Raw genomic sequence first — 27877 nt, 5'->3', positions numbered from 1 at the left:
TTTTTGTCTCTTGTAATAATCTTTGTTTTAAAGTCTATTTTGTCTGATAGGAGAATTGCTACTCCAGCTTTCTTTTGATTTCCATTTGCATGGAATATCTTTTTCCACCCCCTCACTTTCAGTCTGTACGTGTCTCTAGGTCTGAAGTGGATCTCTTGTAGACAGCATATATATGGGTCTTGTTTTTGTATCCATTCAGCCAGTCTATCTTTTGGTTGGAGCATTTAATCCATTTACATTTAAGGTAATTATTAATATCTATGTTCCTATTACCATTTTGTTAATTGTTTTGGGTTTGTTATTTTAGGTCTTCTTCTTCTGTTTTGTTTCCTGCCTAGAGAAGTTCCTTTAGCATTTGCTGTAAAGCTGGTTTTGTGGTACTTAATTCTCTTAACTTTTGCTTGTCTGTAAATGTTTTAATTTCTCCATCAAATCTGAACAAGATCCTTGCTGTGTAGAGTAGTCTTGGTTATAGGTTTTACTCCTTCATCACTTTAAATATTTCCTGCCACTACCTTCTGGCTTGCAGCATTTCTGCTGAAAGATCAGCTGTTAACCTTATGGGGATTCCCTTTTATGTTATTTGTTTTTTCCCCTTGCTGCTTTTAATATGTTTTGTTTGTATTTAATTTTTGACAGTTTTATTTATATGTGTCTTGGTGTGTGTCTCCTTGGATTTATCCTGTATGGGACTCTCTGTGCTTCCTGGACTTTATTAACTATTTCCTTTCCCATATTAGGGAAGTTTTCAACTATAATCTCTTCAAATATTTTCTCAGTCCCTTTCTGTTTCTCTTCTTTTTCTAGGACCCATGTAATTCGAATGTTGGTGTGTTTAATGTTGTCCCAGAGGTCTCTGAGACTGTCCTCAATTCTTTTCATTATTTTTTCTTTATTCTACTGTGCCGTAATTATTTCCACTATTTTATGTTCCAGGTCACTTATCCATTCTTCTGCTTCAGTTATTCTGCTATTGATTCCTTCTAGAGAATTTTTAATTTCCTTTATTTTGTTGTTCATTCACTGTTTGTTTGCTGTTTATTTCTTCTAGGCCTTGTTAAATGTTTCTTGTATTTTCTCCATTTTATTTCCAAGATTTTAGATCATCTTTACTATCATTATTCTGAATTCTTTTTCAGGTTGTCTGCCTATTTCATTTTCATTTGTTAGGTCTGGTGGGTTTTTGCCTTGCTCCTTCAACTGCTGTGTGTTTCTCTCTCTTCTCATTTTGCTTAACTTACTGTGTTTGAGGTGTTCTTTTTGCAGGCTGCAGGTTCTTAGTTCCTATTGTTTTTGGTGTCTGTCTCCAGTGGCTAAGGTTGGTTCAGTGGTTTGTGTAGGGTTCCTGGCTGGAGGGGCCTAGTGCCTGTGTTCTGGTGGATGAGGCTGGATCTTGTCTTTCTGGTGGGCAGGTCCAGGTCAGGTGGTGTGTTTTGTGGTGTCTCTGGCCTTATGATTTTACATAGCCTATCTGCTAATGGACGGGGTTGTGCTTCTGTCTTGCTAGTTGTTTGGCATAGGGTGTTTAGCACTGTAGCTTGCTGGTCATTGAGTGGAGCTGGGTCTTGGTGTTGAGATGGAAATCTCTGGGAGATTTTCACTGTTTGATATTACGTGGAGCTTGGAGGTCTCTTGTGGACCAGTGTCCTGAACTTGGCTCTCCCACCTCAGAGGAACAGACTTGATGTCTGGCTGGAGTACCAAGAGCCTGTAATCCACATGGCTCAGAATAAAAGGGGAAAAAAATAAAGAAAGAATGAAGATAAAAGAAAAGAAAGTAAAATAAAATAAATTTATTAAAATAAAAAATAATTATTTTAAAAAATTTAAAATTAAAAAGAAAAGAAAGAAAGATAGAAGAGAGCAGCCAAACCAAAAATCAAATTCACCAATGATAACAAGTGCTAAAAACTATACTAAAAATTAAAAAAAATAAAGGACAGATAGAACCCTAGGACAAATGTTAAAAGCAAAGCTATACACACAAAATCACACACAGAAGCATAGGCATACACACTCACAAAAAGAGAAAAAGGGGAAATATATATATATATATATATATATATATATATATATATATATATATATATATATATAGTTGCTACCAAAGTCCGTCTCCTCAATTTGGTATGATTTTTTGTCTATTCAGGTATTCCACAGATGCAGGGTACATCAAGTTGATTGTGGAGATTTAATCCGCTGCTCCTCAGCCTATTGGGAGAAATTTCCCTTGCTTTTCTTTGTTTGCACTACTCCTAGGGTTCAGCTTTGGATTGGCCCCGCCTCTGTGTGTAGGTAACCTGAGAGCGTCTGTTCTTTGCTCAGACAGGATGGGGTTAAAGGAGCAGCTGATTCGGCAGCTCTGGCTCACTCAGGCCGGGGAGAGGGAGGGGTACAGAATGCGGGACGAGCCTGTGGCAGTAGAGGCCAGTGTGACGTTGAACCAGCTTGAGGCACGCTGTGTGTTCTCCCGGGGAAGTTGTCCCTGGATCACGGGACCCTGAAGTGGCAGGCTGCACAGGGTCCCAGGAGAGGAGGTGTGGATAGTGACCTGTGATTGCACACAGGCTTTTTGGTAGCTGCAGCTGCAGCCTTAGTGTCTCATGCCCGTCTCTGGGGTCCATGCTGATAGCCGTGGCTCACTCCCATCTCTGGAGCTCCTTTAAGTCGCACTCTTAATCCCCTCTCCTCATGCACCAGGAAACAAAGAGGCAAGAAAAAGTCTCTTTCCTCTTCGGCAGCTACAGACTTTTTCCTGGACTCCCTCCCTGCTGGCTGTGGCACACTAGCCCCTTCAGTCTGTGTTCACACAGCCAGCCCCAGTCCTCTCCCTGCAGCCCATAGGTTTTGGATCATTGTGTTTTCATTGTATTTTGTTTCTATTTTTTTATTTCTTCTTTGATGTCTTCAGTGATTTCTTGGTTATTTAGCAGCACACTGTTCAGCCTCCATGTATTGTGGTTTTTACAGTTTTTTCCTGTAATTGATTTCTAACCTCATACCATTGTGTTTGGAAAAGATGATTGATAAAATTTCAATTTTCTTAAATTTTCCAAGGCTTGATTTGTGATCCAAGATGTGATCTCTTCTGGAGAACAGAACCAGAGAACTTAAGTGACTTAAAGAAATCCTGTAGTTCTCAAAAGATCCTTCAATCACTGTCTACCAACATAAATATTTCTCTTTCTTCATATAATGAAGATCATGGATCTAAATTTATTTGAATAGCCAGAGGGGCACAATTTGTCCCCATTGGAATGGCAGGTTTTGCAGCAATCGTTGTGTATGAATTATATAAATTGAAGAGAAGGGAAAATACTAAAATGTCCATTCACCTGATTCACATGTGCCTGGCAACCCAAAGCTTTGTTGCAGGAACAACGACTCTTGGTATGGACTATTCTATGTATCAGGAATTCTGGCCAAAATCTAAACCTTAGAAAAGATGCTGTCTTGGTCTTGTTGATAGTGTTTGCTTTAGTCAGGCATCTTATATTGAGGTTATATATTTATGTTGAAAATAAATTGTTTGAGTGGGTGAGACAATAACATGGTAATTTGAAAGTGGCTTCTTTTTTTGCAGGTTTGATTTGCCTGGTCATGAAATTATTGGTGACTAGCTCACTAACTATGTCATTCAAGGGAATCAAATTAACACAAAAGAAACATGTCACTTTTACACACACATGATAATGGTAAAATGTCCACCTTCTTAAGCTCTCCTCATGAAATTAGTTCTAAAGAAGCCAATCGTGAAATACTCCTAGCTGCTACAAAATATCACATGCTTTTGATGTTACATAGGAATTCTATTTGTTTTATGGCATTCTGTTTTTAGGACTGGTTGGCTCTTGAAGAACCCTTTCAGAACAATACATAGAATATAATATTATAATATTGTAAGCCTCCCCACACTAACCAATTGTGTGTGTTTAAACCAAACATGAAAAGCTGATAATAGAGCTGCTTAGAAGTAGTATTTATTTCAGGATCATACTTGTAAATATGGTAATAACTTAATTATGGATCCTAGTTTTGCTTTTTTGTTATTGCAGAATTTTATTTTGCTGCCGCTATTTTAGAATAATTTTTAAATGTCACCTTCAAGCAGAAATATGTATTTTAAGTGCTAATGAAAAGGTAAATGGAAAACACTGTTTAAAGTGTGTATAGTATGTTTATTTTCTAAGAATCATAAATATTAAACTAAATAAATTATCTATAATGGAAGTGATTAATGATTTTTGAGCAAGCTGATTTGGTCAGACATTTTATACAAACTTTGGTATACTACAGAATGCTTTATTGCATTTGTGAAGTTCTCTCCTCTAACCTGAATTTATATTCTGTGGTGATAACAAGGGGAATGTAATGTTAATAAAATGTGAACACTTTAAAAGAAAAAAAAGGAAGAATGAGGAGGAGGAGGGTTAAACTCTTGAAGAAGAGAAAAAACTTCACTTTTTGTTTTCTAGTTCCTAAATATTTTCTTCAGGCTGATTTGCCTTCTTTGGGATTGAAGTCATTACAACTTTCTATGTTCTCCTTACAAAGATCTAGGCTAATTCTACTTATGATTGGTTCAGGAATACATCAAATAGAGAACACAGAATTCTTTAAAATTTTTTCTGCATTTAATATTTTAATAATGAAGTCAATGAAGGATTGTTCATTTTAAAAATGTGCATATTTTTTTCCTTCCACTCCATCCTTTGCCTTTTATACAGAAAGACTAGTGTGATATTGGACTTTTTTTTTTTTTAACATCTCTATTGGGGCACAATTGCTTCACAATGGTGTGCTAGTTTCTGCCCCACAACAAACTGAATCAGCTATACATACACACACGTTCCCATATCTCTTCCCCCTTACGTCTCCCTCCCTCCCATCCTCCCCATCCCACCCCTCCAGGCGGTTACAAACCACCGAGCTGATCTCCCTGAACCGCGCGGCTGCTTCCCACCAGCCATCTACCCTACGCTCGGTAGTGTATACATGTCCATGCCCCTCTCTCACCCCATCACAGCTCACCCCTCCTCCTCCCCATATCCTCAAGTCTGTTCTCTAGTAAGTCTGTGTTCCCATTCCTGTCTTACCCCTAGGTTCTTCATGACATTTTTTTTCTTAAATTCCATATATATGTGTTAGCATACAGTATTTGTCATTCTCTTTCTGTCTTACTTCACTCTGTATGATAGACTCTAGGTCTATCCACCTCATTACAAATAGCTCAACTTCATTTCTTTTTATGGCTGAGTAATATTCCATTGTATATATGTGCCACATCTTCTTTATCCATTCACCCGAAGATCAGCACTTAGGTTGTTTCCATCTCCAGCCTATTGTAAATAGAGCTGCAGTGAACATTTTAGTACATGACTCTTTAGTACATGGCTTTAGTACATGACTCTTTTTGAATTATGGTTTTCTCAGGGTATATGCCCAGTAGTGGGATTGCTGGGTCATATGGTAGTTCTATTTGTAGTTTTTTAAGGAACCTCCATACTGTTCTCCATAGTGGCTGTACCAATTCACATTCCCACCAGCAGTGCAAGAGTGTTCCCTTTTCTCCACACCCTCTGCACAATTTATGGTTTGTAGATTTTTTGATGATGGCCATTCTGACTGGTGTGAGATGATACCTCATTGTAGTTTTGATTTGCATTTCTCTAATGGTTAATGATGTTGAGCATTCTTTCATGTGTTTGTTGGCAGTCTGTATATCTTCTTTGCAGATGTGTCTATATAGGTCTTCTGCCCATTTTTGGATTGGGTTATTTGATTTTTTGTTATTGAGCTGCTTGTAAATTTTGGAAATTATTCCTTTGTCACTTGCTTCATTTGCAAATATGTTCACCCATTCTGAGGGTTGTCTTTTAGTCTTGTTTAGGGTTTCCTTTGCTGTGCAAAATCTTTGAAGTTTCATTAGGTCCCATTTGTTTATTTTTGTTTTTATTTCCATTTCTCTAGGAGGTGGGTCAAAAAGGATGTTGCTGTGATTTATGTCATACAGTGTTCTGCCTATATTTTCCTCTAAGAGTTTGATAGTTTCTGGCCTTACATTTAGGTCTTTAATCCATTTTGAGCTTATTTTTGTGTATGGTGTTAGGGAGTGATCTAATCTCATATTTTTACATGTACCTGCCCAGTTTTCCCAGCCCACTTATTGAAGAGGCTGACCTTTCCCCACTGTACATTCCTGCTTCCTTTATCAAAGATAAGGTGACCATATGTGTGTGTGTTTATCTCTGGGCATTCTATCCTTTTCCATTGATCTATCTTTCTGTTTTTGTGCCAGTACCATACTGTCTTGAATACTGTAGCTTTGTAGTATAGTCAAAGTCAGGGAGCCTGATTCCTCCAATTCCATTTTTCGCTCTCAAGATTGCTTTGGTTATTCAGGGTCTTTTGTGTTTCCATACAAATTGTGAAAGTTTTTGTACTAGTTCTGTGAAAAATGCCAGCGGTAGTTTGATAGGGATTGCATTGAATCTGTAGATTGCTTTGGGTAGTAGAGTCATTTTCACAATGTTGGTTCTTCCAATCCAAGAACATGGTATATCTCTCCCTCTATTTGTATCATCTTTAATTTCTTTCACCAGTGTCATAATTTTCTGGATACAGGTCTTTTGTCTCCTTATGTAGTTTTATTCCTAGATATTTTATTCTTTGTGTTGCAAAGGTAAATGGGAGTGTTTTCTTGATTTCACTTTCAGATTTTTCATCATTAGTGTACAAGAATGCCAGAGATTTCTGTGCATTAATTTTGTATCCTGCTACTTTACCAAATTCATTGATTAGCTCTAATAGTTTGCTGGTAGCATCTTTAGGACTCTCTATGTATAGTATCATGTCATCTGCAAACAGTGACAGCTTTACTTCTTCTTTTCTGATTTGGATTCCTTTTATTTCCTTTTCTTCTCTGATTGCTGCAGCTATAACTTCCAAAACTATGTTGAATAAGAGTGGTGAGAGTGGGCAACCTTGTCTTGTTCCTGATCTTAGTGGAAATGCTTTCAGTTTTTCACCATTGAGGATGATGTTGGCTGTCAGTTTCTCATATATGGCCTTTATTAAGTTGAGGAAAGTTCCCTCTATGCCTACCTTCTGCAGGGTTTTTATCATAAATGGGTGCTGAATTTTGTCAAAAGCTTTCTCTGCATCTATTGAGATGATCATATGGTTTCTCTCCTTCAATTTGTTAATATGGTTTATCACATTGATTGATTTGCATATATTGAAGAATCCTTGCATTCCTGGAATAAACCGCACTTGATCATGGTGTATGATCCTTTTAATGTGCTGTTGGATTCTGTTTGCTAGTATTTTGTGAGCATTTTTGCATCTATGTTCATCAGTGATATTGGCCTGTAGTTTTCTTTCTTCGTGACATCCTTGTCTGGTTTTGGTATGAAGGTGATGGTGGCCTCATAGAATGAATTTGGGAGTGTTCCTCCCTCTGCTATATTTTGGAAGAGTTTGAGAAGGATAGGTGTTAGCTCTTCTCTAAATGTTTGATAGAATTCACCTGTGAAGCCATCTGGTCCTGGGCTTTTATTTGTTGGAAGATTTTTAATCACAGTTTCAATTTCAGTGCCTGTGATTGGTTTGTTCTTATTTTCTATATCTTCCTGATTCAGTCTTGGCAGGTTGTGCATTTCTAAGAATTTGTCCATTTCTTCCAGGTTGTCCATTTTATTGGCATAGAGTTGCTGGTAGTAATCTCTCATGATTTTTTGTATTTCTGCAGTGTCAGTTGTTACTTCTCCTTTTTCATTTCTAATTCTATTGATTTGGGTCTTCTCCCTTTTTCTCTTGATGAGTCTGGCCAATGTTTTATCTATTTTGTTTATCTTCTCAAAGAATCAGCTTTTAATTTTATTGATCTTTGCTTCATTTCCTTCATTTCTTTTTCATTTATTTCTGATCTGATTTTTATGATTTCTTTCCTTCTGCTAACTTTGGGGTTTTTTTGTTCTACTTTCTCTAATTGCTTTAGGTGCAAGGTTAGGTTATTTATTCTAGATGTTTCCTGTTTCTTAAGGTGGGCTTGTATCACTATAAACTTCCTTCTTAGAACTGCTTTTGCTGCATCCCATAGGTTTTGGGTCGTCATGTCTCCATTGTCATTTGTTTCTAGGTATTTTTTGATTTTCTCTTTGATTTCTTCAGTGATCACTTCGTTATTAAGTAGTGTATTGTTTAACCACCATGTGTTTGTATTTTTTACAGATCTTTTCCTGTAATTGATATCTAGTCTCATAGTGTTGTGGTCGGAAAAGATACTTGATACAATTTCAATTTTCTTAAATTTAGCAAGGCTTGATTTGTGACCCAAGATATGATCTATCCTGGAGAATGTTCCATGAGCCCTTGAGAAAAATGTGTATTCTGTTGTTTTTGGATGGAGTGTCCTATAAATATCAATTAAGTCCATCTTGTTTAATGTATCATTTAAAGCTTGTGTTTCCTTATTTATTTTCATTTTGGATGCTCTGTCCATTGGTGAAAGTGGGGTGTTAAAGTCCCCTACTATGAATGTGTTACTGTCGATTTCCCCTTTTATGGCTGTCAGTATCTTCCTTATGTATTGAGGTGTTCCTATGTTGGGTGCATAAATATTTACAATTGTTATATCTTCTTCTTGGATTGATCCCTTGATCATTATGTAGTGTCCTTCTTTGTCTCTTCTAATAATCTTTATTTTAAAGTCTATTTTGTCTGATATGAGAATTTCTACTCCAGCTTTCTTCTGGTTTCCATTTGCATGGAATATCTTTTTCTATCCCCTTACTTTCAGTCTGTATGTGTCTCTAGGTCTGAAGTGGGTCTCTTGTAGACAGCATATATATGGGTCTTGTTTTTGTATCCATTCAGCCAATCTGTGTCTTTTGGTGGGAGCATTTAGTCCTGGACTTATTTTTTTTTAATTATTTTGATCAAAGGAGTAAAAAATTTGAAGAAATTATTTAATTTATAAGAACTGATTACAGTTAATTTTTCTAATCTCTCATTTGCCACCTCTTTTTGAAATTTTGCCTGTAGACATGTAATTCTTCTTTGTGTTTTTAATTTTAACTCTCTTTGATTTTTAGTCTGTTAAATGGAGGTTTTAGGCTTTTACAGCTGAAAATTGACAATGTCCACAGAAACCAATGGAGCAGAATTATCTTCAGCTATTCAGTATCCTAAAATTAAGAATTTAAGAAGCGCTTGTTTTGCCATCCAAATAAGAAACACATACCAGAATGTGCACTCCCTAGCAAGCACCAGGCACACAGACTGTGGAATTTATAATAAGCACACTTTGCTATGAATACTTAACACAATGTGGTTGCAAAAAGAAATGAGGCAGGGTGTCACAGAGAGCCTCTATGGCTCTCTGCCTTATACTTTTCAGGGACATATAGGGAAACTGTCCCCTTTTGAAAACTTGTCCATTAACTTGAATTTTAAAACCCACAAATATGTTTCTATAAAATTGCTACAAAACCTGCAACTTCAAATCTTTGTAACCTTAAAATGCATACAGATTTGGTGAGCTCCTTCTGTTTATTTCATAGTAAGCCAGATTCTTACTTTCCTTATTTGGACAGGAGTGTTATTTCCAAAGAATGAATTGTTGAATTTCAAGGGATTTTAGGCTGTCTGATTCAATAACTATAGTTTTATTGGGCTTATTTTCAAACTGTATCAGATTTTGGAGCAGTGAAGCATAAAGCAGAAATACAGAGCAGAACTTTTATTCCACTCCGATGGAAAGAAGAAGGTGAATAGGAAAAATTGGGAACTACAAAATACTTAGAAAACCACAAAGAATTTTTACCTTTTTTTATTTTCTTTTCTCAGAACTGTTATCCTTCCCCATCACTCAAAGACGTAGTGTCTAATGCCATCATAACAGAGTCCAAATGCATTCCTTTGCAAAAAGATATTCAGGTAATTAACAACAGTAGAAAATTCTAATTTAACATTGCAGATTGAACACCTGAGTTTTCATTAATCTTTTCTGAAATGGTAGGAAAATGATAGTAAAAATATAAAACAAGTATAATCCTCTCCCAACGTATACATACAAAAAAGGGAAAAGGAGTTAAAAATGGAAGAGAGCAAGATGAAAAATGTATACTTTAGTGGTGTTTGGCTTAGTACAGAGGGGAACAATGATGTCTCAAGTCTTACAGAAGAAGGTACAGATAAGAAGCAAGCTTATACATTCTAACTCTAAATATCAGCTTATTCAGAAAAAGGGAGAAACTAATTAAAGGATTAATTTACAAAGTCCAACACATAACTGAGAGAAATTTCAGAAAAATACAAGAAGTAGAAACAACCCCAGGTATTTTAAGATGGAAAAGATTTAATACAGTGAATGATATGCTTACAGAACCATGAAAGGGGGAAAAAAGAGCAGATTCTAAGCTGGATATCTTGAAATGATGCCAGCAAATATAAAATTGGCTAGTTAAGCCTCTGATGTCACTACTGGAGTTATAATGGTCTAGGTCTGGAGCCATGGCCACAGCCATACTAAGCTTTGAATCTCAGGAAGCTGAAAAGTGGTTGCCTAAATGTTCATTCCAGCGATTAGGAGGTTGGGTGAAAAAGTCACCACTACTGGGCCATTTTCCTGATACTCAGGAAACTAGAAACTGGAGCCTTCTTCTGCAAAATTCTAATCTGATAGCCAGGGTTAATAGTCAGTTGCCAGAAGAAAATGGAATCAACTTCACTTCTGACATTCAAATCTTGAACGAGTGACTCTAATTGTAGGAACCTAATAATCACTCAGAAACTTAGTTGTGAGGATTTTGAAAAATGTGGTTTCTAGCTGGGTAGCCATGTGCTCATCTAAAACTCTATTATTTAGTAAGAATAGATTTGGGAGGGACAAATAACTCTAGAAGTATACAATAGTTTATTTTCCTTGAGATATTGAATGAAAATGGCTCTAAATTTGAGCAGGTGAAACAGGGGGACTAAGTAACAGTCTATATACTGAACAGTGAGATTCCCAGTTCATTTCCTCCATTTAACTTCCAGAATGCTGGAAGCCAGGTTTAATGTCACAGGCGTGATTGGAACATTGTTACTTGGACAAATTAACCCAAGGGAAAAATGCTAAAAATATTGATATTTGGGAGCCCTAATGAAATGCCCAAAAGAAACCCACAATTTTATAAAATCTTGACATACATAAAGCTTCCAATCAGATTGTACTGTATCACAGTTAAGTAAAAGGGACTTCCAATGATATTAGTCATTTTTGAATGTCTTTAATATGAAAGAGAAAAACCAATATAAGCAAGCAAACAACAACAACCAAAAAAAAAGAAAATCCCAGCAACAAGTAGTCAATAATCATTTGGAGGAAATGGAGGCAATATAGAGAACAGAAGAAAATCAAAAAGGATGATTAATATTATCATAGATTTAAGATTGTAAGTAAGAACAAAACACTTAAAAAATGAAACAATCATATAACAAATATGAGCTCTTGGAAATTAAAAATATAATACCTGAAGTTATAAAATTGTTTTAAAATCCTTGTGAGGATTACAAGATAATATTAGAGGAAATCATACAGAAAGTAGAATAGAAAAATGAGCAAGTAAATCACAGAGAAAAGAAAACAACTGGAGGATCAATTTACCAAGTCCAATATATAACTAAGCAGAAATCCAGAAAGAAAAATACAGAATAAATGTAAAAAATTATCAACAAAATAACAAAAAAATTCTCAAAAATGAAAGATATAACTTGTATATCAAAAGGTTCCACTAATGGTCATTTTACTGAATAAAAAGATGCACTGAGGCACCATTATCATTAATTTTTATAAAACCAGAGACAGAAAGATGATGATGATGATGATAAAAGAGAGAGAGAGAGACTGACAGAAAGTTTATACCCACCTGAATAGGAAATAGAATGACAACTGACTTTTTAGCAGCAAAATATTGAGGAGAAGATAATTTCCAATCAAGAATTTAATGATGCATCAAACTAATCAAGTTGAGAAGAGAACAAAATAAAGACATTTCAGATATTCAGTCTTCAAAAAGTCACTATCCTCAAAAAAAAAAAAAAGTCACTATCCTCATATGCTTTCTAGGCCTCAGCTCTGCAAAATGCCTCATATATTATTGTCTCTTGCCTTGGTCTTAATGAATTCTTCTGTGAGCAGTAGCATGGAAATGAATAGATAAGTTTGTAATTACTTTGGTACATAGCATTCTGAGTTGTTGCTCTCTTATAACTTTGCATATTACACAGGTTTTTTTAGTTGTTGAAACAAACAAAAGATTTTCCAATCTTGCATGATGATCTCAAACATGCAGATGTTAGAGGACTGCACATCTAGTTGGTCACTATTAGAGACTGGAAATACATCTATTAATTTCAGCAAGGTTTGTTTTGTCTAGGGAGTTACCCATGACATCAACTCAGCTAAAACAAACAAACAAAAAGAAAAACACTTTATGAAAAGACATTTTCAGCAAAAATAAAAGTTCCTTCTTTCCATCTCAGTCCTCTCCTGCCCCATAACTATTACAATCAAAACTAGCAATGCATTTGTTCAGCACCTAGCTCTTAGAAGGCATTTAGGAACTGTTGACCAGCTAACTGCTGAAGCCATTGACCAGAAGACTGCATGAAGGTAAAGACTGGCTTGAGAATTGTATTACTGGTTATCTTTCCTAATTCTACAGTCTTGGAGTACTATGAGAAATGCACATAGCAAACAGCCCTAAAGGCCTCCCTAATTAGCAATCAAATCAAAGTATAGATTTGGAGTAAAAGGAATAGAGTAATAAAAGATCAAATTCTAACCTAAGCCATTAGTTTAGAATAATAAACCATTAGGTTAGAATAATATATGACCATCAACCTGTGTATATGACAATTATACATATGTCATATATATGTATATATGACAACCTGTATATATGACTGTATATATGACAATGAAGTATGATCTGAAAAAGACAATAAATCCTAGAATACGATGCCTGAAATGTCACTGTTACAACTTGATTACTTTTTTATAACTCTGGATCTTATGTTAAAATGGAAATTACATTTAGTTCATTTGTACTTCAGTGTAATTTAGTTTCAGGTCCTTTTCTGAGACAGAATACAGGAGAGCACAACGCTTAGTGAAAACAAGGGGTAATGGGCATTCAAACAAGAGCTGAAGGAATCAGAGAACAGCTTCATTACACAGCAGTGAGGGAGCAGCTTCATGGACCTCCATGGAGGTCCGTGGCATGCTTGAGGGCAATCCGATGATCCGTAGAAGCAGTTAATTTTCATCTTAAAAATCAATTTGTAGAAAAACTTCTGTTGAGAAGAGGAAGGGTGACAGGCATGTAAACTAGGATTTGTGTGGCTTCTGAGCACTTGTTAAACATGTTGAAATTCCCAAGTTGTATATCAACCACTTAGGGATTCGAGCTTTATGTAGAGTTTTATGTAGAGTTTTATGTAGATTTAAGCTTCCATATCAGTCCTGAGCTGCTGAAGAAATGAACTTCTAGGCAAAGCTTTAGAGCCAGCCCAGGGACCTGGACTTAATAAAGCATATCAGAAGGGTCAGAAGTTCTGAGGTGATCAGTGTATAAATTCTTAATCCCTGTATACACATTTGATCATTTATTTATCACCATGACTCATCATGACCAGGTGTGCTATGTGAAATGTTTCCCCCAACCTCCTGCACAGACCCGCCAGTAATTCATTCAGATTTTCCTATTGGAAATCATCTGAATATTGCACTTCAGTGTTTATATATAAAAAAACTTGCTAAATACTGGATATCATAGGAGCTTGATCAATTTATCCTTATGTGCTCTCATTTTTATAATTAAAATTTAAAACTGTATTTAGTTTATTTATACCAAAACGTATACTTATAAAAGAATAAAACTCCATAAAAGTTGATGCATTTGTGATTTTAGCACAGTATATATGAGATGAATTTAAAATGTCAAGAAATTAATTCATTATTAAAAGTTTCCTCCCAGACAAAGTCCAGTGAATTATTTAAGTTGTGGCATCCAAAGTCACTACTGCACCCTCTTTCAGTCATTTACAAGGGTTTTCATAGAAGTTATCCCAATTTTATTATTCATTGTCATAAAAATCTCAATTATAGCAAAATATAAAGACCTTAGTAAGGCAAACAAACTGTAAAGATAGCAAAATTAGGGGGCTTAACATGTAGGAATAGAGAAATGTAGTTTATGTAGAATCCTATTTGTTGATAATGGGCCTTTAAGGAAACTTGTTGGAAAGATTGAGCTTATGGCTCTACTTTATAATTAGTGGAAGTGAACTTCATTGCTCTGGTTCTAGAATTTTGTACTAAGATCCACAGTCATCATTTCTCCCTTTACCCTACAGAATTTCCTCTTTTGGATTTTATCATATGTTGTACCATATGTTGGCTTTTATTCTTAATTTGTGTCATCAGTATTTCTTGCCCTTTAAATTTTATATTAACATATTCTGTGCATGTCCACTTACTCTCTTCCATTCAGAGGACTATTTCAGCATGTTACAAGCACTCAACAAGTGTCTATTGATTGATTGGCATCATTGATACCCACATGTTGCACATTGATGACTGTTCTGAGCTAAGAAAAATTATTCTGGAATTCAATTCTAAATTAAACTATTGTTTAGGGAATTTTACATTTTTTTCTTCTGAAGTAACTGATTGTATATTATATGTAAAGACAATCAACATCTATAAAAACAAAAAGAAAGCAAACAGTACTAAAATGACTTCCATTCTGATTGTGATGTAAAGCTATCTCTAGAGATGTGATGTAAAGCTATCTTAAAGAGAAGTGGCCAAGATGTAGAGTAAGAAGACCCTGAGCTCACCTCCTTCTATGGGCACACCAAATTTACAACTATTTACAGAGCAACTATTGATGAGAACAACCTGAAGCCTAGCAGAGAATATTTTATACAATTAAAGCTATGAAAAATGAACCACAATGATATGGATAGAAGAGACAGACATGCACTGTAGTCAAGACCCATACCCCTAGGTAGATGACCCAGAAAAGGGAGGATATTTACAATTGCAGAGTTTCTCCCCAAGGAGCAAGGGATCCAAGCTCAACATTGGGCTCCCAAACCCCATATGGGCTTCTCAGCCCAGGGGTCCTACACTTGGAAGACAAACCCCCAGATTGTTTGGCTTTAAAGAGCAATGGGGCTTACTTTTGGGAGAGACAGAGGGCTGTAGAAATAGACACCACATTTAAAGGGTTAATGCAAAATCACGTGCTCTGGGACCCAGGGCAGAAACAGTAATTTGAAAGGACCCATTTGCTGTTCTTGGAGAGCTTCCAAGAGAAGTTGGAGACACCTGGGACTCTATCTACTACAAGGACACTGGTGGTTCTGACCAGTACCATTTTGGAATCTTCCCTCTAGCTTTTAACCACTGGGACTCAGCCAGTCAGCACCAGTTCTGGGAAGCCAAAGGCCAAGCAGCTACCTGTGTGGGGATAAAATCTCACTCACCAGCAGGTCGGCTGCTGTAGGAACCTCTGAGCTCCAGCTGCCCCGGGACATGGTTCCACCCAACCGTAGGATGACATCAGCCCCAGGTCACCCTGGGCTCTGGCCCACCTAACAACAGGCAGATGCAAGCCCAGGACCACTGCAGCCTTACAACCACCTGTTTCAACCTGACCCACCCACAAGCAGGTTGGCACCAGAACCAGACTCAAGATCTGCTGAATTCTGTCCTGTCCACCAGTGGGTCAACATTAGTTTCTGGACACTTTGGTGCTCTCAGCCAACTACCCTAGGATCTGGGCTCTCCCAGCAGCAGGTTGACACTAGCGATGGGGTCTTTAACCCTTCAGCCAGCCACCACAGGACTTGGTCTCCCCCACCAGTGGGCCGGCACTAGCCCCAGGAATACCCAGGGTTCTGTATCCAACTGGTTCATAACACAGCCCTGCCACCAGCAGACCAACACTAGGAATGGAAGTTCCCAGTTGATGCAGCCAATCATGCCAGGACCCAGCCCTATCTACCAGTGGCCTACAGCCTTTACCCTAGTCAGAGTCTGACAACCAACTGGACCTGGGACCAGCCATGCCTACCAGTGCACCCACAGTAGCCAGTCCACCACAACAGAAGGGCCTATTTAGCCCACATAGAGAGCACCCCCTAGAGCATATAGCTCTGGTAACCAGAGGGGAGTGTGCTGCTGGGCCCCATATGTCATCTCCTAATAAGATCACTTCTCCAAGATTGAGAAACATAACCAATCTACCAAATACATAAAAATAAAAACAGACAATTAGGCAAAATGAGGCAAAAGAGGAATATGTTCCAGAGGAAAGAGAAATATAAAATCCCAGAAGAACTAAATGAAGTTCAAGATAAGGAATCTACCTGAAAAAGAGTTTAAGGTAATGATCATAAAGATATTCAAAGAATAGGGGAGAAAAATGAATGAAAAAAGTAAGAAGTTAGGGGCTTCCCTGGTGGCGCAGTGGTTGGGAGTCCGCCTGCCAATGCAGTAGACATGAGTTCATGTCCCAGTCCGGGAAGATCCCGTATGCCACAGAGCGGCTGGGCCCATAAGCCATGGCCACTGAGCCTGTGCGTCCGGAGCCTGTGCTCCACAATGGGAGAGGCCACAACAGTGAGAGGCCCATGTACCGCAAAAAAAAAAAAAAGTAAGAAGTTAAAAGTTTTCAACAAAGAGTTAGGAAATGTGAAGAAGAATGAAACAGACCTGAAGAATACAATAACTGAAATAAAAATACACAAGAAGAAATCAAGAGTAGATTAGATGATACAGAAAAATAAGTCAGTGGACTGGAAGACAGAGTAGTGGAAATCACTCATGATGAACAGAAAAAGAATTTTTAAAAAAGAAGTGAGCTTAAGAAACCTCAGTGACAACATCAAGCATATTATTAACATTATAGGGGTCCAAGTAGAAGAAGAGAGAGAGAAACAGGCAGAGAATACATATGAAGAACTAATAACTGAAAACTTCCCTAACCTAGGACTGTCAACAGACATCCAGGTCCAAGAAACACAGAAAGTCACAAACAAGATCAACACAAAGAGGACCAGACCAAGACACACTGTAATTAAAATGGCAAAAGTTAAAGATAAAGAACATTAAAGCAGCAAGGGAAAAGCAACGTGTTATGTACAAGGGAATTCCCATAAGACTATCAGCTGACTCTGCAGGCCAGAAGGGAGTGGCATGATATATTTAAAGTGATGAATGGAAAAAGCCTGCAACCAATAATACTCTACCTGGCAAGGTCTTTTCAGATTTGATGGAGAAATCAAAAGTTTTACAGACAATAAAAAGCTAAAAAAGTTCAACACCAAAAACCAGTTTTACAAGAAATGCTAAAGGACCTTCTCTAAACAGAAAAGAAGAGGTCAAAACTAGAAGCATGAAAATTACAAAGAGAAAAATCTCATTGGAAAAGGCAAATATACCGTAAAGGTAGTAAATCGACTATGTATAAAACAAGAAGTTTAAAAGTAGTAAAACCAAACTGCATAATAATAAGTAGTTAAGGGATACACAAAACAAATTGATGTAAAATATGTTTGAAACAGTGAATGTGGGGGAGAAAAATTCAGGGTTGTTAAGATGTGTTTGAACTTAGAGATCAATAATGTAATATAATCATGTACGTATATTTTGCTATATATAAACCTCATGGTAATCACAAACCAAAAATCTATATAGATACATAAACACAAAAAAAGAGAAAGGAATCCAAACATTAAAGATAATCATCAAATCACAAGGGAAAAAAGCAAAGAAGAAAAATGGAACAAAAAAGAACTACAAAAACTACCCCAAACCAATTAATGAAATGATAATAAGTACAAACCTATCAATAATTACTACAAATGTAAATGGACTATGTGCTCCAAAGAAAAGACATACAGTAGCTGAATGGATACATATATGTTGCCTTCAAGATATTCACTTTACATCTGAAGATACACACAGACTGAAAGTGAGGGGGTGGGAAAAGATATTCCATGCAAATTGAAATGAAAAAAAAAGCCAGGGTAGCAATACTTATATCAGACAAAATGACTTTAAAACAGAGACTTTAACAAGGGACAAATTAATATATTACTTAATGATCAAGAAGAAGATCTAATGATTGTAAATATATATATCCAACATAAGAGCATTTAAGTATACATAAAGCAAATACTAACAAACGTAAAGGGAGAAATTGATAGGAACACAATAATAGTAGGAGACTTCAACACCTCACTTACATCAATGGGCAGATTATCCAGACAGAAAATCAATAAGGAAGCACTGACCTTAAATGACACATTATGCTTGATAGGCTTAATGTATGTATATTGAACATTTTATCCAAAAGCAGCATATTCTTTTCAAGTGTACATGGAACATTCTCCAGGATAGATCACAGGCTAGGCCACAAAACAAGTCTCAGTAAATTTAAGGAAAATGAAATCAGATCAAGCATGTTTTTTGACTTGGGAAGGGAAGTCAACTATAAGAATAAAAACTGCAAAGATCACAAACATGTGAAAGGTAAGCAATATGTTACTAAACAACTGATGGGTCACTCAAGATATCAGTAAGAAAATCAAAAAATACCTTGAGACAAATGAAAATGGAAACATAACAGTTCAAAATCTATGGGATGGGGCAAAAAGCAGTTCTTAAAGAGAATTTTATAGCAATACAAGCCTACCACAGGGAACAAGAAATATCTCAAATAAATAATCTAATCTCACACCAGAAGGAACTAGAAAAAGAAGTACAAATAAAACCCAAAATTAGTAGAAGGAAGGAAATCATATAGATCGGAGCAAAAATAAAGGAAATAGAGAATTTTTTAAAAAACAATAGATCAGTGAAAATGAGATATGAACTTTTGATAAGGTAAACAACATTGATAAACATTTAGCCAAACTAAAAAAATAGCCCAAATCAATGAAATCTGAAATGTAAAAGAGTAAGTTACAACCAACACCACAGAATTACAAAGGATCATAAGATATTACTGCAAACAATTATACATCAATTAAATTGACAACCTAGAAAAAATGGACAAATTCCTAGAAATGTATAATTTTCCAAGACTGAACCAAGAAGAAATAGAAAATATGAACAGAACAATTACCAGTAATGAAGTTGAATCAGTAATTTTAAAACTCCCAACAAATAAAAGTGCAGAACCAGATGGACTCAGAGTTGAATTCTACCAAATATTTAAAGAAGCATCAACACCTAATCTTCTCAAACTATTACCAAAAAGTTGAAGAGCAAGGAACACTTCTGAACTCATTCTATGAGGCCAGCATCACCCTGTTACCAAAACCAAACAAAGACATCACAAAAAAGAGAAAATTATAGGCCAGTATCAATGATGAACATGGATGTAAAAATCCTCAACAAAATATTAGCAAACTGAAGTCAACAATACCTTGAAAGGATCATATACCATGATCAAGTGGGATATATCTCAGGGAATCAGGAATGGTTCAATATTTGCAAATCAAACTATGTGACAAATCACATTAACAAACTGAAGAATAAAAATATGATCTTTTCAGTAGATGCAGAAAAAGCTCTTGACAAAATTCAACATAGATTTGTGATTAAAAGTTCTGAACAAAGTAGGTATAGAGGGGACATACCTCAACATAATAAAGGTCTTATATGACAAATCCAAGCCAACATCATATTCAATAATGAAAAACTGAAAACCTTTCTTCCTGAACAAGACAAGTATGCCCACTCTCACAACTTTTATACAGTAAAGTATTGGAAGTCCTAGCCACAGAAATCAGACACACACAAAAAAGTTTTTAAAGAATCCAAGCTGGAAAAAAATAAGAAAAATTGTCGCTCTTTGCAAATGACAAGATACTATACATAAAAAATCCTAAAGATGCCACAAAAGAAAACTACTAGAACTTATCAATGAATTTGTTAATATTGCAAGACACAAAATTAATATACAGAAATCAGTTGCATTTCTATACACTAAAAACAAACTGTCAGAAAGAGAAATTAATAAAACAATCCCATTTACAGTTGTATCAAAAAGAATAAAATACCTAAGAATAAATCTAACTAAGGAGGAAAAAGACCCATATTCAGAAAACTATGACACTGAGAATAGATATTGAAGATGACACAGATGGAAAAATATATAATGCTTATGGGTTGGAAGAACTGATATTGTTAAATGACAATGGTACTCAGTCAGTCTGCAGATTCAATGTAATTTCTATCAAAATACCAATGACATTTTTCACAGAACTAGAACAAATAATTCTAAAATTTGTATGGAAATACAAAAGACCCAGAATAGCCAAAATAACTTTGAGAAAAAAGAACAAAACTGGAGGTATCAGGCTCCCTGATTTTAAACCATACTACAAAGCTACAGTAATTCAAAACAGTATGGTACTGGCAGAAAACAGACACAAAAGTCAATGGAACAGAATAAAGAGCCCAGAATTAAGCCCACAGTCATATGGTCTATTAATCTACAAAAAAGAAGAATGAAAATACAATGTGGAAAAGATAAATGGTGTTGGGTAAACTGGACAGAAGAATCAAATTGGACTAATTTTTCACACCATATGAAAAGTAAAATCAAAATGGATTAAAGACTTAAATATAAGACCTGAAATTGTAAAACTTTTAGAAGACTTAGCTAATATGCTTTTTGTCATTGGTTTTAGCAATATGTTTTTGGACATGTGTCCTTAGGCAAGGGAAACAAAAGCAAAAATAAACAAATGGGACTACATCAAACTAAAAAGTTTTGCACAACAAAGGAAACTATCAACAAAATAAAAAAGCTCTCTACTGAATGGGAGAAGATATTTGCAAACCATTTATCCAAAAAGGGTTAATATCCAAAATATACAAAGAACACTTACAATTCAACATCAACAAAACAAAAACACAATTTAAAATCTGGGAGAGGACCTAGGTAGACACTTTTTTTTTTTTTAATAAATTTATTTAATATTTGGCTGTGTTGTGTCTTCGTTGCTGCGCGCAGGCTTTCTCTAGTTGCTGCAGGCGGGGGCTGCCCTTCGTTGTGGTGCACGGGCTTCTCATCGCGGTGGCTTCTCTTGCTGTGGAGCACGGGCTCGAGGCTCCCGGGCTTAGTTGCTCCACGGTATATGGGATCTTCCTGGACCAGGGCTTGAACCCGTGTCCCCTGCGTTAGCAGGCGGATTCTTAACCACTGCGCCACCAGGGAAGCCCTAGGTAGACACTTTTAAAGAAGACATACATATGGCCACCAGGCAAAGGAAAAGATGCTAATCATCAGGGAAATGCAAATAAAAATCACAGTGAGATATCACCTCACACCTGTCAGAATGGCTATTATCTAAATATCAACAAATAACAAGTGCTTCCAAGAATGTGGAGAAAATGGAACCCTAAATCACTGTTGGAGAGAATGTAAATTGGTGCAGCCATTATGGAAAACAGTATGAAAATTCCTCAAAAAATTAAAAATAGAACTATCAAATGACCCAGAAATTCCACTCCTGGATGTTTATCTGAAGAAAACAAAAACACTAATAAGAAAAGATTCATGCACCTCTATGTTCACTGCAGTTTTATTACAATAGCCAAAATATGGAAGCAACCTCAGTGCCCATCAATGAATGAATGGATAAAGAAGATATGGCATATGCATACAATGGAATATTACTCAGCCATAAAAAAGAATGAAATCTGCCATTTGGGACAACATGGATGGACCTAGAAGGTATCATGCTATATGAAATGTCAGAGAGAGAAAGACAGATACTGTATGATTTCACTTTTATGTGGAAGCTAAAAAGCAAAACATATGACTGAATATAACAAAACAAAACCAGCATTATGTATACTGTGAACAAACAGGTGGTTGCCAGAGAGGAGTTTGTTGGGGGGAGGAGAAATACTTGAAGGAGATTAAGATGCACAAACTTCTAGTTACAGAATAAATGAATTATGATTATGAAATGTACAGTGTGGGTGGGCAATATTGTCAATAATTATGTAATATCTTTGTATGATGACATATGGTAACTATGCTTATCATGGTGATTATTTTGAAATGTATAGCAATATCAAATCACTACTGGGTATGACAGGAGCTAACATAGTGTTGTAGGTCAAATATACCTCAAAAGTGAACAAACACAGTAAAAGAGATCAGATTTGTGGCTTTACCAGAGAGGAGTGGGGAAAGCAGGAATTAGACGGATGTAGTCAAAAGGTACAAACTAATAGTTATAAAGTAAATAAGTACTGGGAATGTAATGTACAACATGAAAAATATAATTAGCACTGCTGTATGTTATACATGAAAGTTGTTAGGAGAGTAAACCCTAAGAGTTCTCGTCACAAGAAAAAAAATTTTTCTGTTTCCTTAACTTTGTATTTATATGAGATGTTCACTAAACTTATTGTGGTAATTATTTCATGGTGTAAGTCCAACCACTATACTGTTCACCTTAAACTTATACAGTGCTGTATGTCAATTATATGTCAATAACACTGGAAGAAATAAAAACTATCTTAGTGTAGCTTTATTATTTATTGTAGTGCTAAGTTTGACTAGGAGTTAACAGGTCTGGACTCTACTTTCAGTGCCAACACTGTCTTACTGCTCCCACTAGCAAAGCACTCTATCTTACTCTGGACTCAATTTTACCCTCCATAAATTTGTCAGAGAAGAGCATGTTTAGACTTTGCATGGAGTTACATTATGTGGATAAATAAGATAAGTTAATTGAAAGAATTTTGAAATGTTAGAATGAGACTCATTTACCTATATCCCAAGTTAATATAATCACTGTGTAATATTTTTAAAGGAATGGTCAATTGGAAGTTTTTAAAAAGGAAAAACCACAATGAGATATCACCTCTCACCTGTCATAGTGGCTATTATCCAAATGTCAACAAATAACAAGTGCTTGCAAGAATGTGGAGAAGGGCTTCCCTGGTGGTGCAGTGGTTGAGAGTCCGCCTGCCGATGCAAGGGACACGGGTTCGTGCCCCGGTCCGGGAAGATCCCACATGCCGTGGAGTGGCTGGACCCGTGAGCCATGGCCGCTGAGCCTGCGTGTCCGGAGCCTGTGCTCCACAATGGGAGAAGTCACAGCAGTGAGAGGCCTGCATACCGAAAAAAAAAACAAAACAAAACAAACAAAAAAAAAGAATGTGGAGAAAACGGAACCCTCAGTCACTGTTGGTGGGAATGTAAATTGGTACAACCACTGTGGAGAACAGTATGGAGGTTCCTTAAACCACTAAAACTAGAACTACCATATAATCCAACAGTCCCACTCCTGGGCGTATATCTGGAGAAAACCTTAGTTCAAAAAGATACATGCACCCCAATGTTCATTGAAGCACTATTTACAATAGTCAAGACATGGAAGCAACCTAATGTCCATCAACAGAGGAATGGATAAAGAAGATGTGGTACATATATAAAATAGAATATCCATAAAAAAAGAATGAAATAATACCATTTGCAGCAACATGGATGGACCTAGAGATTATCATACTAAGTGAAGTCAGTCAGAGAAAGAAACATCATATGATATCACTTATATGTGGACTCTAAAAATATGATACAAATGAACTTATCTACAAAACAGAAACAGACTCACAGACTTCTAAAACAAACTTCTGGTTACCAAAGGAGAAAGATGGGGCACGGGGATAAATTAGGAGTTTGAGATTAACATATATACACTACTATACATAAAATAGATAATCAGCGAGGACCTACTGTATAGCACAAGGAACTACTCAATATTCTATAATAACCAGTATGGGGAAAAGAATCTGAAAAAGAATGGATATATGTATATGTACAACTGAACTACTTTGCTGTATACCTGAAACTAACACAACATTGTAAATCAACTATACCCCAATATAAAATAAAAATTAAATTAATAAACTGAGCAAGTAAGAATAAAATCTTTTATGACGCAAAATACTACAACAGTCATTCATAAGGGTAAATATAGATTGCTCACATTATAAGAATTCTTAGTACTACCAACTTATTTTCAGATAATATTTTTATCCATTAAGAACTTTTGACAAGGAATGATTCTTTCTTTCTCTTTAGTGTAAAGATGATTATCATTGCTTGTGCAATGATCTTACATTTTTCAAACATTGTTTATTCTTGCACTCACTGACTTTTTGACTTTGCCTTTTCTCTGTCATAATGGTTCCTTTCACCCCCAACCCATCTCTTATCCTGAATAACTTGGACTTGCTATTAACATTTACCTGTCTTAGGAAAATGAATGGTTTTTAGGGAAAAAGTGATAAGTTTGGCTCCACTGTGCCTTCCAAATAAAGTCTAAACGTTTAGTTTTGGACTTCAAAAGTTTGTCTTAACCTACTGCTTCAGCCTTAACTCTCACTCTTACCTCATTCTATAATGGTATCCAATAGTTGGAAACATGTTGATCCTGATCATAATTTCCTTGTATCTAAACCTTTGATTATGTTGTTCTCCATATTCACTTGTTGAAATTCTGCCCATCTTTAAGTACCATCTCATCCATGAAGGTTTAGTGGTCGTCCCACTGTAAACTTTTTCCCTCTCTGGACTTCAACACCTTTTTGGATTCACCTTTCTTATGGCATCTAGCCTATTGTTTTATATTACTTTTATATTACTGTGGCTTTTGTTTGCTTATTCAGTTTTTATTTTCTTTTTCTTTTATTCTCTGTGTGTATCTCTTTTGAAAAAACTTTAAGCTTGTTGTGTTCTACTTATTATATTCACAACAGAATCTAGGAGATTTTTCTAGGGCAATAAGAAGCAGCCCATAAAAGTTGTTGAATTAAATTGAATTGCTGGACCACTTTTTTAGATACGACTATCAAACTGAACATTTCATGGAACTGGACAAGCATAAATCTCCAGTATTAGTGTACTAGAAAATTGTCTTTAACTATGACTGGAAGTGAAGAGTCAAGCTGTTTGACAAATAAATGACAAACAAATACTTTCTAAATGTGAGTTTAGAAACTATGACTGGATGGGAAGAGTCAAGCTGTTTGACAAATGACAAATATTTTCTAAATGTGAGTTTAGAAAATATGTATTGTTAGAAATCAGTAACCAGATATCACAGAAACATGGAATTATGACTGTTGTTCTACAAAGCTAAAAACTTGATTTATGTGTATGACACATAGGATTTAAATCTTATTGAGAGTCTACAAAACATTAAAGGAGTGCTCCAGAATTAGGCAGATTTTTAAAACAGAAAGAGTAAATCCTGCATGTTTGAATAAAAACTTGTTTTATGCAGTTCCTTTAGCCTTTTGTTTAGGAAAAAAAATCAACTTTGAACAAATATTTTCCAGTAGCACCAAGAACAACTTTGCTTTTTTAAAATTATTATTATAGCGTGAAGGTATTTTCTCCTGAGAAATAATATTTCCTAGTATTTGGAATGTAATGAAGGCCACATCTCTACAAAGAATGAAGGCATTTAATATGAGCTCAGTCATTGATAGGCTTCCTGAGTCTTTAAAATTTGTGTCCATTTTTTTCTCATCTCACCTGCCCATATGATTCACATTATATATTTTCTTCTTAGATTATTAAAACGAGAAGAAAGTTTCACATTCATTCCTCGGTCCCGTGAAGAGCTTCCAGACAACTTTCCAAAGGAAATCTCTGGGGTCTGCTACTTCCTGGAGGTAAGAACTGGTCCTAAGCAGCCAAAGCCTTCTCTTTCTTCATCGAGAATAAAAAAAGTTTCCTACAACATTGGCACAATGTTCCTCCGGGAGACAAGCCTCTGAGACCTGCTACAGATCAAAGACTCCTCCAAAAAGCACAAGCCCAGAACATGGATCATGACAGGAGAATGGAAAGATTGTTTATCTTTCACTGCTCTGTGGAGAAAAAGCAGTGGAATTTCTGTTATGTCAGGCAATAATCCTAGAAAAAGGAGGGTGATGACTGTCAATAAAAAACTGGAGGGCAAAGGGGAAATAAGATGTATTCATTCTTATGAGTGTTTTTGGTCATATATATATTATGTATAATATATATATGTATTCTAATTAATTACAAGTGTGAGGCCCCTTTCAAAACTAACCAATAAATAGATTCCATGTTTTCTTGTTTGTCACACATACAGCTATCTTTCTCTATATATTTGTATCACTTTTGAGATCCAGTTTTGATTAAATATTCCTACATTTAGTGAGTGGGTATGAAAGGAATATTTTCTAATTTTGTTTTTCTGAACAGACATTTCATACATATATCATGGCAGTGTGGTAAACTTCCCAACAGGAAAAACTGTAACTTGGCAAAATATTTTAGGGATATTACCTATTTTTATACATATCTCTTCTAGATAATTTCACACAGCATTATTAGATTTTCACAATCTGCTACTGTATAGTTGGTATATTATGTAATTCCAACATATTAATTGAATATAGTTTCACTTATTTAGAGAGATAAGTGCTTAGATTGAAAATACACATAACCTAGGATTTCAGATGCTGAGAAAGCATAGTATATCTGCTTAGTAAATATAGCTTTTAGATTTGATTAATGTAGCATAGAATCCAGAGGAAATGGCGTCTCCTAATAGCAAATGTATGTATCTGTAACCAAGATTAACGAAAGGTCTTTTTGCTATCTTCTAAGAAATATCAGTGAAAATAAAATGATTTGCTACATTGCACCCTTTCAACTTAGCACTTCTAAATATAGGTAGTTTTTACAATGTGCTAAATTCTAATAAACAACATCCTACTAAATGACATGTAAGTCCACCCCCCTGCCCCTGTCACCTTCTTCAACGGATGCTTCCTAAGGACTAACTGCCCCTCATGGGAGCAAATCACTAGATACTTGCATTAGTGAGAAAAAGGTGTAGGATATTTTGCCAAGAACGTTGTTTATTCTTTCATAATAAAAACAAGGAAAAAAACTGTACTTTATGGATTTGAGATTTTTTTTAATGTTCTTCTGCAGTTTATTTGATGTGGCTTTTAAATTCAGTGAATCACCTTCATTAACACTGAAGTATGTCTAACCTTCAGACCTAGTAATCACCAAAGTTACAGATAGGCTTCCATTGCTTGTTCTGCTAAATGAAAACCTGTTCCCATTAAGTAACAGTGCATGAAAATATTATTACAGACTCACCCTGAAATTAGAAGCACAATGTGTCCAGGGTTTCTTATTTTGGATCAGATATAGAATCTAAGTTTCTCTTGAGGTTAATGAGTTGGAAACATTTGTTTCCTTGAAACCTTGTGGTGGCCATTTTCTTACTCCGTTAGGTACACTCATTGGTAGCTTATGTCTACTGAATACAATATACTTTTTCTGGTTAGGGATTTTGGCTGCATTAGAATTTGGTTATGAAATAACTCAGTTAAGTAACAGATTAACTAGTGTCCAATGTAGTCTGTGAGGATTAATTAGTGTTTTTAAGTTCTCTAAGTATACAGCTAGAAAATATTTTTAGATTGCAGATTATTTGTTATAATCATGATCATTTTTATAATTGTTGAACTCTTTCTCTCTCTGGGGCTTAAGAGGACACTAATGCAACACTTTGCATGTGGAAACGGGACCTAGACCTGAATCCTTGCCTGTCCCTCCCTTCCTTGGGTCTAGGTTTCTGTTTTTAACCACATGTGGGCAAGAAGGCCAGGGTGTTTATAGGAGGCTGTGGAGGCTGAGGACAAGGTTCTCATGGGAATAATTACCCACAAAAGAATTTCTTTAGGGGGCTGAGAGATTAACTCACTTCTCTCACAGGGAATAGA

The 27877-nt window shown here is 35.8% G+C and overlaps 1 protein-coding gene and 1 pseudogene across 1 annotated transcript in view; both read left to right on the top strand.

The window, feature by feature from the left end:
• GUCY1A2 (guanylate cyclase 1 soluble subunit alpha 2) overlaps positions 1 to 27271 on the top strand; it is a 425465-nt gene extending 398194 nt beyond the window's left edge. The window contains exon 8 of the mRNA XM_019948660.2: positions 25675 to 27271. Within this exon, the coding sequence (XP_019804219.1) occupies positions 25675 to 25882 (208 nt within the window). The 3' untranslated portion in view covers positions 25883 to 27271. The remainder of the gene's footprint in view (positions 1 to 25674) is intronic.
• Positions 2400 to 3440, top strand: LOC101322019 (HIG1 domain family member 1A, mitochondrial pseudogene; annotated as a pseudogene).
• Positions 27272 to 27877: the final 606 nt, after the last annotated feature.

The sequence above is a fragment of the Tursiops truncatus genome, chromosome 8 (assembly GCF_011762595.2).
Source record: "Tursiops truncatus isolate mTurTru1 chromosome 8, mTurTru1.mat.Y, whole genome shotgun sequence".
NCBI lineage: Eukaryota > Metazoa > Chordata > Mammalia > Artiodactyla > Delphinidae > Tursiops > Tursiops truncatus.
Note: the sequence above shows the minus strand (reverse complement) of the source record. Positions and strands in the feature narration are given on the sequence as shown.